An 18,433-nucleotide genomic window follows, 5' to 3' on the forward strand; every position below is an offset into this window, starting at 1 on the left:
AATTTAGAAAGATTTTTCACAAAAATAAACTCATACTAATAGAAAGATGGTTAAAGAATATGACAGGCCATTACAAAAAAAAAAAATAATAAAATTTGAAGAACTACTAAAAAATGAAAAATCCCAGTCTCATCAGTAATCCAGAAAATGCAATGTCCAACAGTGGAATAAGTGTTGAATGAATGAAGGAAATAGTAGTTACAGTAAAATTTTCTCCAGATTAAAGTCAATCTCTGAGGACTGTATTTCCCTCAGTAATTCACAATTGACTTCTGAACCATTTTAATTACTGAGAACTCAGATTTAGTGTTTTTTTCTTATTTGAACACCCTATCAGGTAGGGTGAAAAAAGATTTGCATTGGAATTATTATATCCATGACCATATCTACAGCCTCCTCTTGAGAAGAGCAATAGGCAGAAACTAGATCCTATACGGTGCTAAAATTTTAGTGCTGTGTGTCAAGTTAACAATCTTAAAAGTTCTGTGGGCAACAATAAAAACATGGATAATTTCTTGTAAACTCGGTAAAAAATTAAAAACCATTTACCTTATCAGTATTCCATGATTTCTTTATCGGAATCTCATCTATTTGTCATATTTTGCCACTAAATTATATGTACTTTAAAGGAAGAAACTATTATCTGAAGTTCCCAAGATAGAATGTGTATACTACATGTGTGCATTTTATATATGCATTTTTAAAACTTGTATATTTAGTATGTATCCCATACATATGTATATGTGCTTATGTATAACATATACAGAAAAGTAAAAAAAAAAAAAAAAAAAAAAAAAAAAAAAAAAAAAAGAAAAGTAAAGAAAACAAATATAAAGCTAAGTGAGTGATTTCCAAGTTCAAAACTCATATAACCACAATTCAGATCAAGAAATAGAACATTTCCAGGATCTCAGAAGACCCTTAGTAATCATAATCTTTCCCTCTTTCTCAAAGGTAATTAAAGATAACTAAGGTCTTTAATTTTACACTATGGTTTTGCTTGTGTTTGAGCTTTATATAAATGGAATCATAAACCGTGTATTCTTCTGTTTTGGGCTTCTTTAACATTGTATCTTTGAGATTTATCCATATTCTTACATGTAGATGTAATTTGTTCACTTTTGTTGCTATAAAATATTCCAGTTTTAAATTTATCATGTTTATCCCTTCTTCTTTTGATGGACAATTGCAGTTTCCAGTTTGGAGGCCATTGAGAATAATGCTGTTTTCAACATTTTTTGTCATGGCTCTTGGTGCTCACATGCACACATTTTGGTTATGTATATTCTTAGGAGTTATGTATATGTTTAATTTTAAAGTTATACTAATTTACATTCTCACCAGCAGTGTACAAAAGTTTCATTATTTTACATTGGCACCAATATGTTCTCTAATTTTAGCTCTTTATTGTAATTTTATTTGTATTTTTCTGATGCCTAATTAGGTTGAGCAGCTTTTCTATATTTATTAGCCCCCTAGGTAACCTTTATGTGAAATGCCCACTCATGCCTTCTTAACACTTTTCTATAGGATTGTCTGCCTTTTAATTGATAGTTTTTTGTATATTCTAGGTATAAGCCCTTTATCTATCATATATGTTGGGAATAATTTCTCCATGTTCATGTCTTGTATTTTTACTCCTAGAAGTGTCTTTGGTGAACAGAAGTTCTTAATGTGGTTCAGTCTGTCAGACTTTTTTTCATTTATGGTTAGTGTTTTTTGTATTCTGATTTAAAAATCTTTCCCTACCTTAAGATTATAAAGATATTCGCGGGACGCCTGAGTGGCTCAGCAGTTGAGCTTCTTTCTGCCTTTGGCTCAGGGAGTGATCCTAGAGTTCTGGGATCCAGTGCCACATCGGGCTCCCTGTAGAGAGCCTGCTTCTCCTTCTGCCTATGTCTCTGCCTGTGTGTCTCTCATGAATAAATAAAAATCTTAAAGATTATAAAGATATTCTATTCTTCTCTAAAATTTGTTTTGGCATTCACAGTTATATCTTCATTTCACCCAGAACTGATTTTTATGGATAATGTTTTATTTTTTATGAGGACATCCAGTTGACCCAGAACCAATTTTAAAAAGATTATTCTTTCCCTCTCACTGCCTGGAGTGCACTTTCAATTATCATTCAGGTGTCCTAAATGAGCATGTATGTGTCTTTGTGTTCTTTATTCTCTTCCATTGATCAATTTCTTATTTTTATACAACTATCACACCACAGTAAATCTTAATGTCCAGTAAAGCAAGTCCTCCCCCATTCCCTTTTGCAAGAATGTCTAGCTATTCTTGTTAGGTTACTACCTGTTTTAAAAGAATTGACTTTTAAATTTCTGCAGTATCATCTTTTGGAATGTTAATTGAGACTGCATTGAATCTATCTATAGATTAACTTGCGGAGAACTGGTATCTTCACAATACTGACCCCTGTAAACCTTGAGTATCTCTCTCCACCTAGTTAGTCTTTTTCTCCTGAATGTTTCATAGTACACAGTCTTACACATCTTCTGTATAAATCCTTTAGATTTATTCCTTGACATTGGGTTTTTGGTATGGTATTATAAGTAATATCTTTTATTATTTTCTAACTTTATGTTGCCATTATACAGAAATATAATTAATTTTTGTATATTGACCTTGTATCCAACAACCATGCTAAACGTCACCACTATTCTAAGAATTTATCTGTATGTTCTATGGGATTTACCTCTATCTACACATGCATAACTGTGGTTAATAACAGGGTTTTTTTTTTTTTCCTTTTCTGTCTTTATACCTTTTATTTCTTATTGCATAAACTTAGACTTCCAGTACAGTGTGAATGTCAAGAGAATTTGTCCTTGTCATTCAATTTCCAAGGAAAGTTTTCAACATTCTCATCCTTATGTATGATATTTACTGTGCATTTATGTAGAAATCCATTGTTATATTAAAGAAATTAACTTCTGTTCTTATATTCCTGATGCTTTATCATGAATATATCTTAAATTTCATCACTGTAGCTTTTGATTGTATTTGTTGATCTTTTTTGTGTGTTTATTTTCAATTTCTTTGGGGTGGGCTTATCTTTATTAATCCCTTGATGCTCTTTGAGTGTAATTTGCTTTTCTTCTAACTTTTTGGGATAGACCTCTAGTTTATTGACTTAAGCCTTTTTTTTCTACTATATGCAATAAAGCTATAGATTTCTTTTCGGGGGCGCCTGGGTGGCTCAGTCAGTTAAGCATCTGCCTTTGGCTCAGGTCATGATCCTAGGGCCCTGGGATCAAGTCCCACATTGGGCTCCCTGGTTAGCAGGGAGCCTCCTTCTTCCTCTACTCCCTGTTTGTGCTTTCTAGATCGCTATCTCTGTCTCTTTCTCAAATAAATAAAGTCTTTTTAAAAATTTTTTTAAAGGTTTCTTTTTAAGCAGGCTTTCAGGTATTACATATTCACTGTCAGTTCAAAATACATCCAGATTTGTTTTGTAATTCCTCTTGTGACCCATGCATGGGTTATTAAAAAGAAATTTCTGAACTTCAAAATGTGTGAAAATTTTCCTTTTACTTTTTGGGTTTGATTCTAGCGTAATTGCCCTGTTGTCAGGTAACATGCTCATTTTAACTTTTAGTCTTTCTGAAAGTTGAGATTTACTCTCTTGCTAGGAAATTATCAGTTTTTAATGATCCATGTGGGGCAGCCCGGGTGGCTCAGCGGTTTAGCACCGCCTTGGGCCCAGGGCGTGATCCTGGAGACCTGGGATCGAGTCCCACATCGGGCTCCCTGCATGGAGCCTGCTTCTCCCTCTCTCTCGGCCTCTCTCTCTCTCTGTCTCTCATGAATAAATAAATAAAATCTTTTAAAACATTGATCCATGTGATCTTGAAATAATGTTTTGTACATCTACTGTGTTCTATGATATTTTTATTCACTTCAAAAAACATACAAATCGGGACGCCTGGGTGGCTCAGCAGTTAAGCGTCTACCTTCCGGCTCAGGGCATGATACTGGAGTCCTAGGGATCGAGTCCCGCATCGGGCTCCTGCGTGGAGCCTGCTTCTCCCTCTGCCTATGTCTGCTTCTCTCGTGACTAAATAAATAAAGTCTTTAAAAAAAAAATACAAATCACCTTATGCTTACTGAGAGCACTTGGCTTTATTCCAGTCCTTCATTTCTGTTATCTCTTGCTCCTATTTAATTTGGAATTTTTGTTCTGCCATTTCTCTTCTGTGTGGATGTTTAGCCTGGAACAGAATTTCAGTCAGTTTTCACTATTGGAAAAAAATGTGGCTATAGTTTATCTTTTCAATTCTTTTCACTTCTAGTAGCAAGAATAAAGTGGAGAGTTTTTGTTTTGTTTTGTTTTGTTTTTACTTCTGCTAACCTGAAGAGTAAAAACTAAGAGAAACAGAGAATTAAAGTTTATGAAGTCATAAAAATTAGTTCTTTGTAGCTATTTTTCCTACTGGCAGTAGGTAGTTGACTTACATGTATAGAAGGGCCTTTTCTTAAATTCCAGAAACGTATTCAAATTGAAGGCTCATTTTGGGAAGCAGTGAAGACTAGCAGTTTTGCATTGGTTATATCAGATAATAACTACCTTGCTTGTAGTTTTTAAATATTAAGCATTAGCCAGTGAACTACAGATTGGTTTTTTCCCTCTTCGTTTCAGATCAACGACTAAATGAAGTTCTTAGACGGTATCAGATGGAAGATTTTTCCAAATATTCATTGGTGCAGGTATGTAAATTAATTGATGTCTAACAAACTAGGTTCAAATTTGGTTGTAAATCTGTTCATATAAATATATTTAGGGTTCTCATGTGAGGTTGCTTACAACACTGAAATTTGTTTACAACTGGGATTCTTAGAATGGAAAGCTTGTTTTTGCTTAATAAATGTAGCTCTTGGACCATAGAAATTGCCCTTATTTTTGGAGTTAGAGCTTATGAATTATGTATGATGTTAAACTGTCTTGAGTTCTAAAATGAGAATCCATTGACATTTTGAAACCTGCTAAAATCATTTCTTAAGATACATTTCAGACTAAGTTTTAACTTGAAATTCTCATAAATGATGGCAAGTGAAAACTAAATCAAAATGGTAAATGTTTGATTTACTGTCATGTATTTATGACATTGTTTTTATTTCATTTTAAAGATTTTATTTATTCATGAGAGACAGAGAGAGAGAGAGAGAGGCAGAGACACAGGCAGAGGGAGAAGCAGGCTCCATGCAAGGAGCCTGACGTGGGACTCGATCTCGGGTCTCCAGGATCACACCGTGGGCTGAAGGCAGCACTAAACCGCTGAGCCACCTGGGCTGCCCTATGACATTGTTTTTAATATTTCTTTCCTTGGGTGCATGTTCTTATTTAAGTATTCTGTTAAAAAAATTTTTTTCAAGCAACAAAGTATATTTATTGGTGGACTCTGAGTTACACAATATTAAAAACAGTAGTTCCTATATTAGTGATAACTCCCTACCAATTTAATAAGGAAGTGTTTTACTTTTGACATCAATGAATCTTGTAACTAAAACATATTGTTTTGGGACACCTGGGTGGCTCAGTCAGTTAAGTGTCTTTCTTTTGATTTCGGTTCAGGTCATGATTTCAGGGTTGTGAGATGGAGCCCCTCATTGAGCTCCATTCTGGGCATGGAGCCTGCTTGGGGATTCTCTCTATCCCTCTCCCTCTACTCTACCCCTCACCCCTCACATACCCCCTCACCTCCGCTCAAGCGTGCTCATTCTCTCTCAAAGAAAAAAAAAAACCAAAAAACTATCTTAAAGTTATCAGAAAGGTTGTTTTTAAGAAATTATAAAGGAATAGTTTATCTTGTTGACTTGACTATACTTATCCTTATAGATATTTTTATTGTATTCTGAACATTTATCCTGCTGCTCTGTTTTTATTTACAAAGACCAGACTTAAGTTCCAGAGGGTCTTAATACTGTCCATCCACCAAGTTAATCATGATACTGTTTTTCTTATGTTGTTACTCATACATAACTAAGAACTGCTATCACTTAGGTGGTAGATAATCTTCCATAATACAATAGGCCCTAAATTTCTTTTTTTTTCTGCTTACTGTCTTATAGAATATGCCTAAAAGGAGGATTCAAACAAAAGTGATTTTAAAGCCCGAGAAGATCTCTGGGCACAGTATTGTATCATATCTACTGTACACGATATGTAGCTGGTTTTATCAGATAAAACAGTGATTCTAGGTAGCCCTTTAGAGGCACCTGCCTTATACATTGTGATTATAATTAATTAAAGCCTCAAGGCTACATACCAAGATCAGGTCTTCTTTTATTTCGTAATGTAGTCTTCTGTGAAATTACAGCTCCTTTAATTCCCTAAAGGTACATACTCTTCTTTTACAGGTACTATTATAGTCATACAATCAGATAATGACTCCTAGCTTTTATTATTGGTGGTAGTATATTGTTACTGCCTAAGAGTCTTCTGCTGTTCACCATCTTTTCGAAATATGTTGCTTTCTCAAAGCACCATTTCCCATGGATCTTGCCTTTCACTGCATAGTTTGTAGTGATGAGAAAGGAAGTGGTATAAGAGCATGAGAGAGAGATAATAATCTAGTTTCTAGCAGTAAGGTCCATATCCTTGGCCTTATGTAGTGTATTCTTTGGTTCTTTACCTCAGAAACATCATTCTGGCTTCTGAAAAAATGTTCAAGAGAAATTTTATTTTTATTTTTACTTTTTACTGTGTATAATAAAAGAAAACACATAAGTAGGAGGAAACCATTATCAAAGATTATGTGAAACCCAGGAGCACTGGCTGAGATCTCTTGTCACTAACTGGTGATTGCCACCAGCAACAGAAATCCTTCATGAATTTTTGTTTGCCCTTTTTGTTCACCAATGTTTCCCAGGTGCCTAAAACAACTCTTGTTAGTAGATGCTCAATAAGTATTTTTTGAATGAGTGAAACATCATATATCCTTTTACTTTCTTCCTACCTACTTATCTTCCAACATCATTTGAGCTCTATATGCCATGTACAATGAAAATGGAGTTTAAAAAATCATGATCAGCTTGTAAAATACCAACAGTTCATGCTTTTCCTTTTTTCAAGATAAAATCCTAATGAGATGTTCTTCTCCTTCCTCACACTGGGAAAATTGCCAAGACTTGTATTAAATTAACATACTTTATGAAACTTTCCTAATATTGGAAAAATAAAGCTGCCAGAATGTGATATTTATTTCTTATATTTTAAGTTGAAATTTTAAACTTGATTTTCTATAAAAACTATTATAAGTGATAGTTTTAAAATTCTTTTGTGCTGTCACTGTATAATGATCATTTAGGGTTTCCATGGTTCAAAGAAAGTTTTGTGAAATGCTTTAAGGTTCTTTTGTGTAGTATTGTTTCATAGGAAAATACACAATACAACTATAATAACTAATAATACATAAATTATATGGATTTAAACTGAAAGTTGTATTTTTCCAATGTGTCGAATAGCTTGTATATTTCATATATTTGGTTCATTATACTTTAATAGTTGATTCATCTTTTATTTATTTATTTTAAAGATTTATTCCTTTATTTTTAGAGAGTGCATGCACATGTTTGCATGGGGGGCAGGAGGGAGAGGGAGTCTTAAGCAGACTCTGCCCTGAGTGTGGAGCCTGCCCTGTGGGGCTCGATCTCACAACCCTGAGATTATGACCGGAGCCAAAATCAAGAGTTAGACACGTAACTGACTACACCACCCAGGCATAAGAATCATCTTTTTAAAAAACTTCTTATAATTATAATGTAATCTTCTAAAGATATTTTAAATAACCACTAATTTCTTTTTTTTTTTAAGATGATTTATTATTTATTAGAGAGAGAGAGAGAGAGGCAGAGACACAGGCAGAGGGAGAAGCAGGCTCCATGCAGGGAGCCCAATGCGGGACTCGATCCCAGATCTCCAGGATCATGCCCTGGGCTGAAGGTGGCACTAAACCGCTGAGCCACCCGGGCTGCTGAATAACCACTAATTTCTTGAATGGTCCCTTCAAGATAGTTTTGAAATTTAATTGTTTTTCTATGATTATTTTGTGTTTTTTATATAAATAGTATTTCAAGTGGCATTGCTTTCTGATAGTGTGGTAGTGGGCACTGACAAATTTGGAAAGATTTTAGTCAATAAGGTGGAAAATTTTCCTCTTTTCCAATTTCTTTGTTCCTACCTTCCCCCCCCCCCCCCTTAAATATCTGTCTTTTCTTACATGTAAGCTAGTTAATTCCTCCTTATAATCTCTGCCATACCAGTGGATGTATGTACTGAGGGATTAGTGTTTTGGTTCTCTTTAAACTTGCTGGAGGGACAGGGGCAGGAGAGTAGAATTGGACCAAAAAGAGGCCCTGGGGCAGGAAAGGATTTGATATGCTTGCATTATATGTAAGAGCTGGTCCCAACTATAATCAAATAATAGTTATTTGAAAATACATTGAAAGGAACAGGAGGGCCACTACTGTTGATCATGAGTTAAAAAATATAAGACTTCATAGGTAAAATGTAGCAAACTACCTGTACTATTTGAATTGAATCAAATTACTGGCTCTCTCAGCCAGCACTGTCCAATAGAACTTAGGATGGTGATGGAAATCTGTAGCTTGATGCTGTCCAATAAGGTAGCCGTTAATCACATGGGACTTTTGAGCACTTGAAATTAAGCTAGTATAACTGGTAGATGCTTTATTTTATTTTCATTTTAAATAATTTAAATTTAAAGTAGATGGATGAAGCTTGTAGCTATCGCGTTGGCCAGTGCAGTTCTAGACTCTCCATCTGTTGGAATTATTCAGGTTCAAAACGTTGAAGAGTTGATTTTGCATCATCCCATGATGATATTAGAAAATCAGTGATCCCAGGAGGCGCCTGGGTGACTCATTTGGTTAAGTGACTCTTGATGTTGGCTTGGGTCATGATCTCAGGGTCATGAGATCGAGCCCCATGTCACGCTCTGTGCTGAAAGTGGAGCCTGCTTAAGATTCTCTCTTCTTTTCCCTCTGCCCTTCCCTGCTGTCACAAGCTCTTACTCTCTCCAAAAAAAGAAAGAAAAGAAAAGGAAAAGAAAAGAAAACGATTTAGCACTTTAAAGAGAGTCTAATTGTAAGAGTTTAGCAACTTCTTATGCTGTACATCAACCTTCATTGATAAATGATGAAAATCAATCTCCTCATGATATGAATGATTTGCTACAACACTCTAAAAATATGCAACAACACTCACAAAATGCTAGCCAGTCTATATTTTCTTCCAAATGATGGAGAAAGGATACAATTAACATATTTCATAGCCAGTAATATAGATTAAAGTAAGGGCACAAAATTAAACATTCAGAATTATAATTAGAATACTCAGTGTATAGTTTCCTCAGAGGAAGAGAAGTGTCCAGAAAATTTGTCTACCCAACTGTAATTCAGTATTTTTGATATTCTTTCTATGATACACTCTCCTTGTCATCTCAGGCAGTCATTTTGGGATGAAAATAAATAGAAATTAATTGTATGTTATCCATTATATTAAAGACATATAAAATTCTCTGTAGGTTTCTTTTATTTAGGATAGTTTGTCTAAATTTTGTTTTAGAGAATATAAAAAGGATATTTATAAATGCTTTTATTATTTTGGTGAGCTTAGCTTAGTGAATAGGCTTGTTTTGTACACCTGAAGCTAATGACATGTTAATTATATTTCAATTAAAAATATGTAAACAACATAAATATATGTAAATATACTAATGCATATATATAAATGCTTCTTTAAAAAGATTATTTTTTTTTAGTATCTCTACACCCATCATAGGGCTTGAAACTACAACCCCGAGATCAAGAGTCACAACTCTATTGAGTGAGCTAGCCAGGTGCCCCTCTGTAAATACTTTTATAGTCGATTTCAATCTTACTCTCCCAAATTGATTTTTTCCAATAGATGTTGAATTGTTAAGTCATACAGTCTTTTACTCTAAAAATTTCACTAACAAGTGGGAAAGGATTGCTGAATCTTTATTCTTTCAAATATTTTTCTTATATTTTGATTTATCAGGTTTACAATCATGTAATTTTTATAATTCAGATTATTGGTCATTTATTCTTATGTTAGTATTTCCTTAGTAACTATCATCAGAAAATAGTTTCAGAACAGTGTCTTTATAGAATTTAGTTTAATATATATTGACCACCTCCTTTATGTAAGGCACTATGCCAGAAGCTGTAGTGATATGGAAATGTGTATAATTAAAATTACCATTTCACAGGAACCTAAAGACTAGTAAAAATATTGGCTAAGACAAATGTTAAATAGGTATAAGGCATTTTATTTGTATCTTCACCTTAAAGCCAAATATGGGTATCGGGGAGGGGAAAGGAGATCATCTAGAGTTGGAAAGATCAGGGAAAGTTTCTTGAAAGATGTAGCATGCCTGTTGGGTACTGAAAAGTAGGTAAGATTTCCAAAGAACTTCAGTGGAAGCTAAAAGAAGGGGTAGTGGAAAGCATTGCGGATGGACCCACTGGCATGATGAGAAGCCAAAGGAGGTGAGAAAGTGGAGGTTGTATTTAGGGAGTAAAACATACTTCATTTTTTATACTGTGTTTGGCATATATGAGAGAACTAATGGAAAATAGCATTAGGAAGGGTAGGGTGTTTGTATCTACACTGTAGAGGGCCTTCAATGGTTAAGTTGAGTTTGAATTTAATTTAGTAAACACTGAGCAATTATTAAATACTGTTTAGAAGAATGATAAAGTGGAGTGAAACATAATAGGAATAACAATTAGGAAACTTAAAATTGATGGATGGGAGGTTAATGAGGGCTTGAGTTATTTTGTAGAATGCCATCTATCTCTACCTATTAGTCCTAACAATGGTAGTTGATTTTATTTTTATAAAACTCCTAAGAAATTTGAGAAATAATTTTAAAGTTTGAACTACTTAATTATTCCAAGAAGACTTTTAATAACTTTTGAACAATTGAAAGTTAAGCTATCACTTGTCAGTTAATTACTTAAATAATACAATAACTATTTTTAATAGCCTAGGATTAAGTAAATCCTCCTCTGAAATTACATAGACTGCTAGATACATTTATTCTTTAATCTGTCAGGGGTCTCTGGAAGTTTACCTTTGTGTCTGGTTCCATGTGAACATGTCTGTTGAGGCTTTGTATTTTGAGAGCTAATCCTTTCCATGTGGGTTGAATGCTTATAATGTATACCTTGGTTAGCCAATAGATTTTTCACCCAAGTTAAAAAAGAAAAAAAAAAAATAAGCAAAGATTTATTAATAGTTTTCTGTATGTCAGGAATTATGCTAAACACTTTACATATATTATTCCTGTATTTAAATTTATATATTTCAAACATCAAAGTGTAGAAGATATTCAAAATAATATCTGTGCAGCTACCACCTGATTGTGTCCATTGCTAGCTTTTTGCCATGTTTATTTCTGGTCTTTTGTTGTTAAGAAATAAAACATTGCAGAAACAGTTCAGTCTCTCTCTACATCTTGTCCATTTCCTTCTATCCCTTCCCAGTGGTACTTACATCCTTATTAGTGTTTTTCAATACTATAGTGCTCCAATTTCTACTATATATGTTCATATCTGAAATAATTTTATTGTATTGTTTAGCAAGTTTAAAATCTTATATAAAATACTGTCTGTATCTGACTGCGAAACTTGCTTTTTTTGCTCAACATTATTTTTAAGAATTTGATACACATATCACAAGTTCATGCATTATAACTGTTGTCCACTACATTTCAATTTCACTGTGTGAAATTGACCACTGTGTGTGGTCTAATAAGACCACAGGTTATCCATTCTCCTATTGAAGGGCATTTGGATTTTGTCCAATTCTTACATTTTGCAGTAATGCTTAAGCACGTTATTAAATATGTCTCTATATACTGCACATCTGAGAGGTTTTTTAGGATGTATATCTAAAATTGGAGTTTTCTCATCTTCAGGTTTACTCGAAATTGTCAGAGGTGGTTGTACTTGTTTTCATTCCCATTCATGGTGTATGAAAGTGCTTCTTTTTTTTTTTTTTAAAGATTTTATTTATTTATTCATGATAGTCACAGAGAGAGAAAGAGAGGCAGAGACACAGGCAGAGGGAGAAGCAGGCTCCATGCAGGGAGCCCGACGCGGATTCGATCCCAGGTCTCCAGGATCGCACCCTGGTCCAAAGGCAGGCGCTAAACCACTGCGCCACCCAGGGATCCCTATGAAAGTGCTTCTTGTAAAACATCCTTCTGAGCCATTGATGGCATTGTCAGGCATTTTGTTATCGTCATCGTGATTGGTGTAAAATGATAATCTCACTGTTGTTTTATTTGTATTTCCCTAATTATTAATGAGGTTGTGCTTGCCTTTATTACTGATCTCAGATTTCCTCTTTATTTCGCCTGTTAATACTTTGTTCACTGACACATGTAGAAAGTTTTCAATTTGTGAGTTTTCATATATCTTGTTTATATGCCTTCTAGTGGAAAAGTTTTAACTTTTAATAGTCATGCATCAGTGTTTTACTGTTGCAACTTAAGTCCTTCGCTAGCATAAATGGCCTTTCCATATTTAAGTCTTTAATCAGAAGTAGTAGAAGTAACCTATTTGTTTTCGTGATATGTCCATAGTAATGCATATAAATCTTACTAATTTCTTGAACTACTTATGGGATCCTATTGTATTACTTTCATTTAGCTTATTGATGGACATTTTTTTCTATTACAGTAAAAGCTGTACTGAACATCATGTACATCTCCTTGTTATTTGGTCATGTTATGAATGTTGCTGGTGTTTTAACTTTGTTTATGGTATTTTCAACTGCATAGAAGCTTTAAATTTGGATGTTGCTGGTGTTTTAACTTTGTTTATGGTATTTTCAACTGCATAGAAGCTTTAAATTTGGATGTTGTAGAATATTTCAGTGTTTACGCTTATAGATTTTATTCCTGGTATCTTCCAGCTAGAAAATGTATTTTGAGTGAAAGTACACTAGGCACTACTTGTATATTAGTGAACAAAACAAACAAAAGCATCTACATTAAGAAAGCTTTCTCTGTCTCAAGGTCAAAAATGCATTTTCTTTCAACAGTTGTTAAATATTTTTAAAACATTTGGATCTCTATCTGTATTTTATTTTTCCATTTAATCCATACTGGAGTGTAATTTTGTTACCTAACACTGTTACTTGAAAGCAATATTTTGTCTATTCAGTCATATTTCCATTTTTTTTATGTACCATGTTTCTATAAGTGTTTGAATCTATTTCTGTATTTCCTATACTTTTCTGTTTGTTACTGTGTCTGTACCATAGTGTTTTAATTACTCTGGCATTACATTGTTTTGATATGTAGTAGGGCAAGTCCTTTCCTCTTTTCTTCTTTTCCTTCCCCCTGCCAGTTTTTTGCCAAGCTATCTTGGCTCTTACGCATTTACTCATTCATAGGAACTATAAAATTTGCTTAAAATAAAGTTTCATAAATCATTCTATTGGAATTTCTTCTTGGAATTGCACTGCAGTTGCAGTGAATTTTAGAGAATTGATATATTCACAGTATATCAGCTTTTTTTTCCAGTATATCAGTTTTGACCTTTCACGTATTCATGAATGGTATAGTAGCGTTTATTTATATCTTCTTTTATGTCCTTCAGTAAAGTTGATTTTTCAGTAAGTCATTGAAACTTTTTTTTTATTATTGTTATTCCCAGATATGACGTTTTGTTACAGTAGTGAATAGGGTATTATTTCCTTTTACATTTTCAAATTATTGCTGGCATTTGAGAAAGCTGTTCTGTTGATCTTCTGATAACTTAGTATATTCTCTTATTAGACCTAATAATTAATAGCTTGTACGTAGTTTTCTAGGTAAATGGTCAAATTGTCTATAAATAATAATAGTGTTGTATCTTCTTTTTCAACCTTTAAATTTTGAATTCTCTACCCTGGTTCCACTGAAGTTAGCAGTGATAGCGAGTAGCCTTGTGGTATACTTCACTTAATGCAGTGCTTTTGATGTTTTACCATGAAAGATAGTAATTGATGCAGGTTTCCAGTAGATATTCTTTATCAAGTTGAGAAAATTCTTCCTACATTAAGTTTGTGAGAGTTTTTATTATGCATGAATGTTAAGATTTACCAAATAATTTCAACATCAATTTAAATGATTACTTGCTTTTCTTTGTCTTTTTCAATTGCATTAGATTTTCTAAGGTTGTGAAATTCTTAATTGTATTTAATTTTACACTACCATCAATTTTGGGTTTGGATGATGTGAGAAAACATTTTAAGATACAATATCCTCTGTTATAGGAAGCTGTCTTCAAAGGAGATGGAGATGACACATTAAAAAACACAGTAGTTGATCGAAGGTAAGATTGAGTTACCAGAAAAATGGTGTTTTCTTAAATATATTTATTATTGTTAAAATAATTCCTTTATTATTAAGATTGTTTATTTCATAGTTTGCTATAATTAGATTTATTTTTTTAAGATTTTATTGATTTATTAGAGAAAGTGAGCACAGGCAGAGGGAACGGCAGAGGGAGAAGGAAAAGCAGACTCCCTGCTGAGCAGGACTCTACCCTAGGGTCCTGGGGTCTTGACCTGAGCCAAAGGCAGATGTTTAACCAACTGAGCCACCCAGTCACCCTTATAATTAGATTTAAATATTAAATATACAAGGGAGAAAAAGCCAGCATTATAGTAGTTCTCAACTGGAGTGATTTTATATACCTCATATTTGTAACATCCTCTGGAGCTTCTAGGTATAATCTAAAACCAGCCCCCATAAGTGGAAAGCAAGGAGAAACTGAAGGAATAGTCAGACCACTCCGGATTGGTAGGTGGCAAATTTATTAAGCAATAGGTTTATCTTCAGAGGTTGGGTGACAAACTAGATTTCCTCACCTGCCTGCCATAATCTCTAACATTTGTGTAGAAACTTTAACTTGGTTCAGTTACATACGCAGGAGGCCTTAACTGGGTTCATGTACATACCCAGTATACATAGCCTCAGTATTACATTACTACTATCATTAGACTGTACCTTTGGAGCTGCTTCTGGGAGGGGGGAACTCAAGCAGAACACTGTTCCAGGGATAGGGGACTGGTGAGGAGCCTCCAATTGCCCAGGTTCAGCTCAAGGATCAACTGGCAATTGTCTTCTTGATGAACTCCTTCATTACCTCCCTTCCCTCAATATTTGACAGTATCTGGAAATAATTAATTGGACCAAGATTGAGAACAGGAAAAAAACAAAATATGAATTGTTATGGAAACATTTAACATTAAAATGTTGATGTTCAATTTAATTCACATGTTATACATTAACCTTTATTTAAACAATATGTCATTTTTAAATTATATATTTTTTCTTTAGCTTTTTAGCTCCTCTTATTATTGAGTATGATAAGCATCTGGAAGAGCTAAATGGACAGCTGAAGTATTACAAGGTATGAAATCAGTTAACAAGCTTTTTATAATATTTTACTATTAAAAATACATTCTTTTCAAAAACATGGATGAGGAATAAAATATTTAGGCATAACTAATCAATTCTTGGCTGTCGATAAGAGAGAGCGTGTATGTGTGTGTGTGTGTGTGTGTGTGTATGTGTATGTTTAAAGACTATGTTCAAGTTTTTGTTTTTTGTTTTTTTTAAATTCATTGTTTCCTTGTTCCTGATATCTCCTTGAAACATCTCTTAGATGCTTGAAGCTCTTAAACTCATTATTTATATGCTTACATCTTTACTTTTCTCCCAGGGAGACCCAAAACCATCTCATACTTTTAGACCTTTCTCTTTACCTTCTTTCTACCTGTATTTCCCACTTTTTGAAGAATGGAATTACCCCCTGAATTTCAAATATTATGTCCATCAGATTTTAGATGCATTTGATCAACTTCTAATATGAGCTTAAGCTGTGGCAGCTTTTGTCTGAAATCCTTAGTAATGAAGGTTTATTTTTAGGAATGAAGAGAGAGAGGATACATCTGAATCCTAGAATTTCTAAGATTAAGATATATAGCAGGCTCATGGGGAACAAGAGTAATAGCACATTGTTCAAGATACAGTCTGAGATTCAATGATCTACATTTTTAGAATATACCTAATATTTATTTATTTATTTGTTTGTTTGTTTGTTTATTTAGAATATACCTAATATTTATAATTTGTTTCTTTGATTTTAATTTTTTTTTAGTATTTTCCTCCCAAACTTTGACCTTTCTGATTGTTAGATAACCATACAAAAGAAGCATTTGTTAAAGAGATAACTTTGACCTTTCTGATTGTTGGATAACCATACAAAAGAAGCATTTGTTAGAGATACTATAGGTCTCAAGCTAAGCCCACCAAGAGGTAATAAACTTCCTTTTTTAGAGTTTGAATATACTCATCATTGTGTTTGCTTTATTTATTTTTTGTGTGTGTGTGTGTGTGTTTGCTTTAGATACAAATCCCTGGATTAGTTCAGTTTGGTAGCAAGGTTGATTTAATGTAATGCAAATGAAAAAAAGTATAGCAATGTTATATAAAAACAACACCTTAAGACTGATTTCCTTAGAATGGGGCTATACAAGTGGCAAACACTAAGAACTTTATCTACACCTCTTTCTCTTTTCTCTTCATACAGGGACAAGAGATCCTACCATATATTTTGAAGTCTAGTGCATAATAAGCCCTCAATTTTTGATGAGTGAATGAAAACCAGGGCTTATTAGAACAAGATGACTAGTTTTAGCTAAACAATCTCCTATTTATAAATTAATGGATTAACTAAAAGGATTTTACTAAAAGAACACATAATGCTTACATCTCTTAGAAATAAGTTAGGTTTTCTGTTGCATTTGAAATTATTTATACTTTCATTTCCAGAGTTTATCCTCTAATATATAAATTTACGAAGTGATCCTGTTAGACCCAACTTCAAAAACAAGCAGTTCTTTAAATTGCAGTTCCTATTTTAAGTTAATTAGGTATTTTCCTGGCTTTTACTATGAGCTTTTTTTTAGCCTGTGGTCATTTAAGTTTGAACCAACCATAGTAATATCTTTTAATCTTTCTAATTGACAATTAAAGAGCAACAGAAAGCTGTCTTCTGTACAAAATGGCATTTTGCTTTTATTTTTAGGGCTAGTGAGTTTACGGTTTCTGCTGAATTCACTCAGAATTGCCATAATGACATATAGTGTGATTGTTATAAAATGGGATAACTAGTTATCTTGAATTACACTTCTAAATTTTTAATTTTTTATAATCTGATTCATACATCTCTTTAATCAACTATTTTACTAAGATGTTTAGTTTCATTTTCCCATTTAGCGTTCTCAATCTAAGAGTGATTACTGAATTAATTACAAGAGAGAGAAAACGGTACCAGAAAGCCCAAGCGTCTATAAGAGTAGTTGCTACTTTTAGAAAAAAAGATGCGGACAGATACATCTAAGAACAGTTGCTCACATAGATATTACTGATTAGAACTAGTTCTTAGAATTTATTGACCTAGTAAAAAAAATAGTATATCTTGAGAGCAAGAAAAGTATTGCTATAATTCTCTATATGAAAGATTTCCTTCTGAAGATGTAAATAGTAAGGGGAAATTTGATATGAGAGGTACTGCTGAGATTGTTTCCTTCCAACTATTAAATATTCTGAAATATTTTGCAGTAAAGAATCTTCAATGTGCCCATAATGATTCACCCTTAATCCTAGCTATTATTTATATATAGATACATATTCTAATTATTTGAGTAATTTGAGTGAATATTTTTTCAGATCACTGATATTTTTGCAAATTTTAAGATCAGTTTTTTTTATTTTTTTTAGATCAGTTTTTTTTATTTTTTAAGGATAAAATGAGGATAATTACTACAATAAATTCCAGACCTCTTAGCATGTCATTCAAGATCTGTTGCCTGCCTTTCCAGTCTTCTTTCATTGCATCATCGCTTAATGTATGGTCACTTCTCAATTATCTGATAGTAAATGCACTCATTTTGGTTTAATTGTGATTCATTCATAGCAGGGACCTGGGAAAGGTTCACCTTTCCCAAAGCTAGCTTTGTATTTAGAGCTGGCTGTTACTGATTTCCTAGATCAAGCTGCCACAAGCTTCTCTGGTTGCAAGGGAGACAGAGGGGCTTGGAACATTGCCTGTCCCACCCTTCCCTTGCCAGGTTCACTCCAGGCTTGGCTCCTCTAGTTTCACTGAGGATACCCATTTAAGACTAATGAACATATTATGAGTTGATGGCAGTTTTGTTTTAAGTGCAATTTCACATGGCCTCCTTCCAGGTCTCCCCTTGCCCATTTACTCTTATTAGGAGCTGACAACTATGCCTGTGTTCTAATATTTTTTACCTCTTTACTTTTTATACATATTTCTCCCTACCAGAAATGCCTTTTCTTTCCTGTTGAAA

The 18,433-nt window shown here is 33.5% G+C and overlaps 1 protein-coding gene across 7 annotated transcripts in view; it reads left to right on the forward strand.

The window, feature by feature from the left end:
• SCLT1 (sodium channel and clathrin linker 1) overlaps positions 1–18,433 on the forward strand; it is a 177,265-nt gene that overhangs the window by 6,903 nt on the left and 151,929 nt on the right. For 6 of the 7 annotated variants that reach the window (XR_005373912.1, XR_005373913.1, XR_005373911.1 and 3 more), the window contains exons 2-4: positions 4,649–4,716; positions 14,324–14,382; positions 15,393–15,465. Coding sequence is in view for 4 of the 7 variants with exons in the window: in XM_038564635.1 (XP_038420563.1) it covers positions 4,649–4,716; positions 14,324–14,382; positions 15,393–15,465 (200 nt within the window). In the remaining 3 variants the exon portion in view is untranslated. Of the gene's footprint in view, positions 1–1,647; positions 1,709–4,648; positions 4,717–14,323; positions 14,383–15,392; positions 15,466–18,433 lie in introns of those variants that run through there. The other variant, XM_038564636.1, reaches the window with a different exon arrangement.

This window comes from Canis lupus, chromosome 19 (assembly GCF_011100685.1).
Source record: "Canis lupus familiaris isolate Mischka breed German Shepherd chromosome 19, alternate assembly UU_Cfam_GSD_1.0, whole genome shotgun sequence".
NCBI lineage: Eukaryota > Metazoa > Chordata > Mammalia > Carnivora > Canidae > Canis > Canis lupus.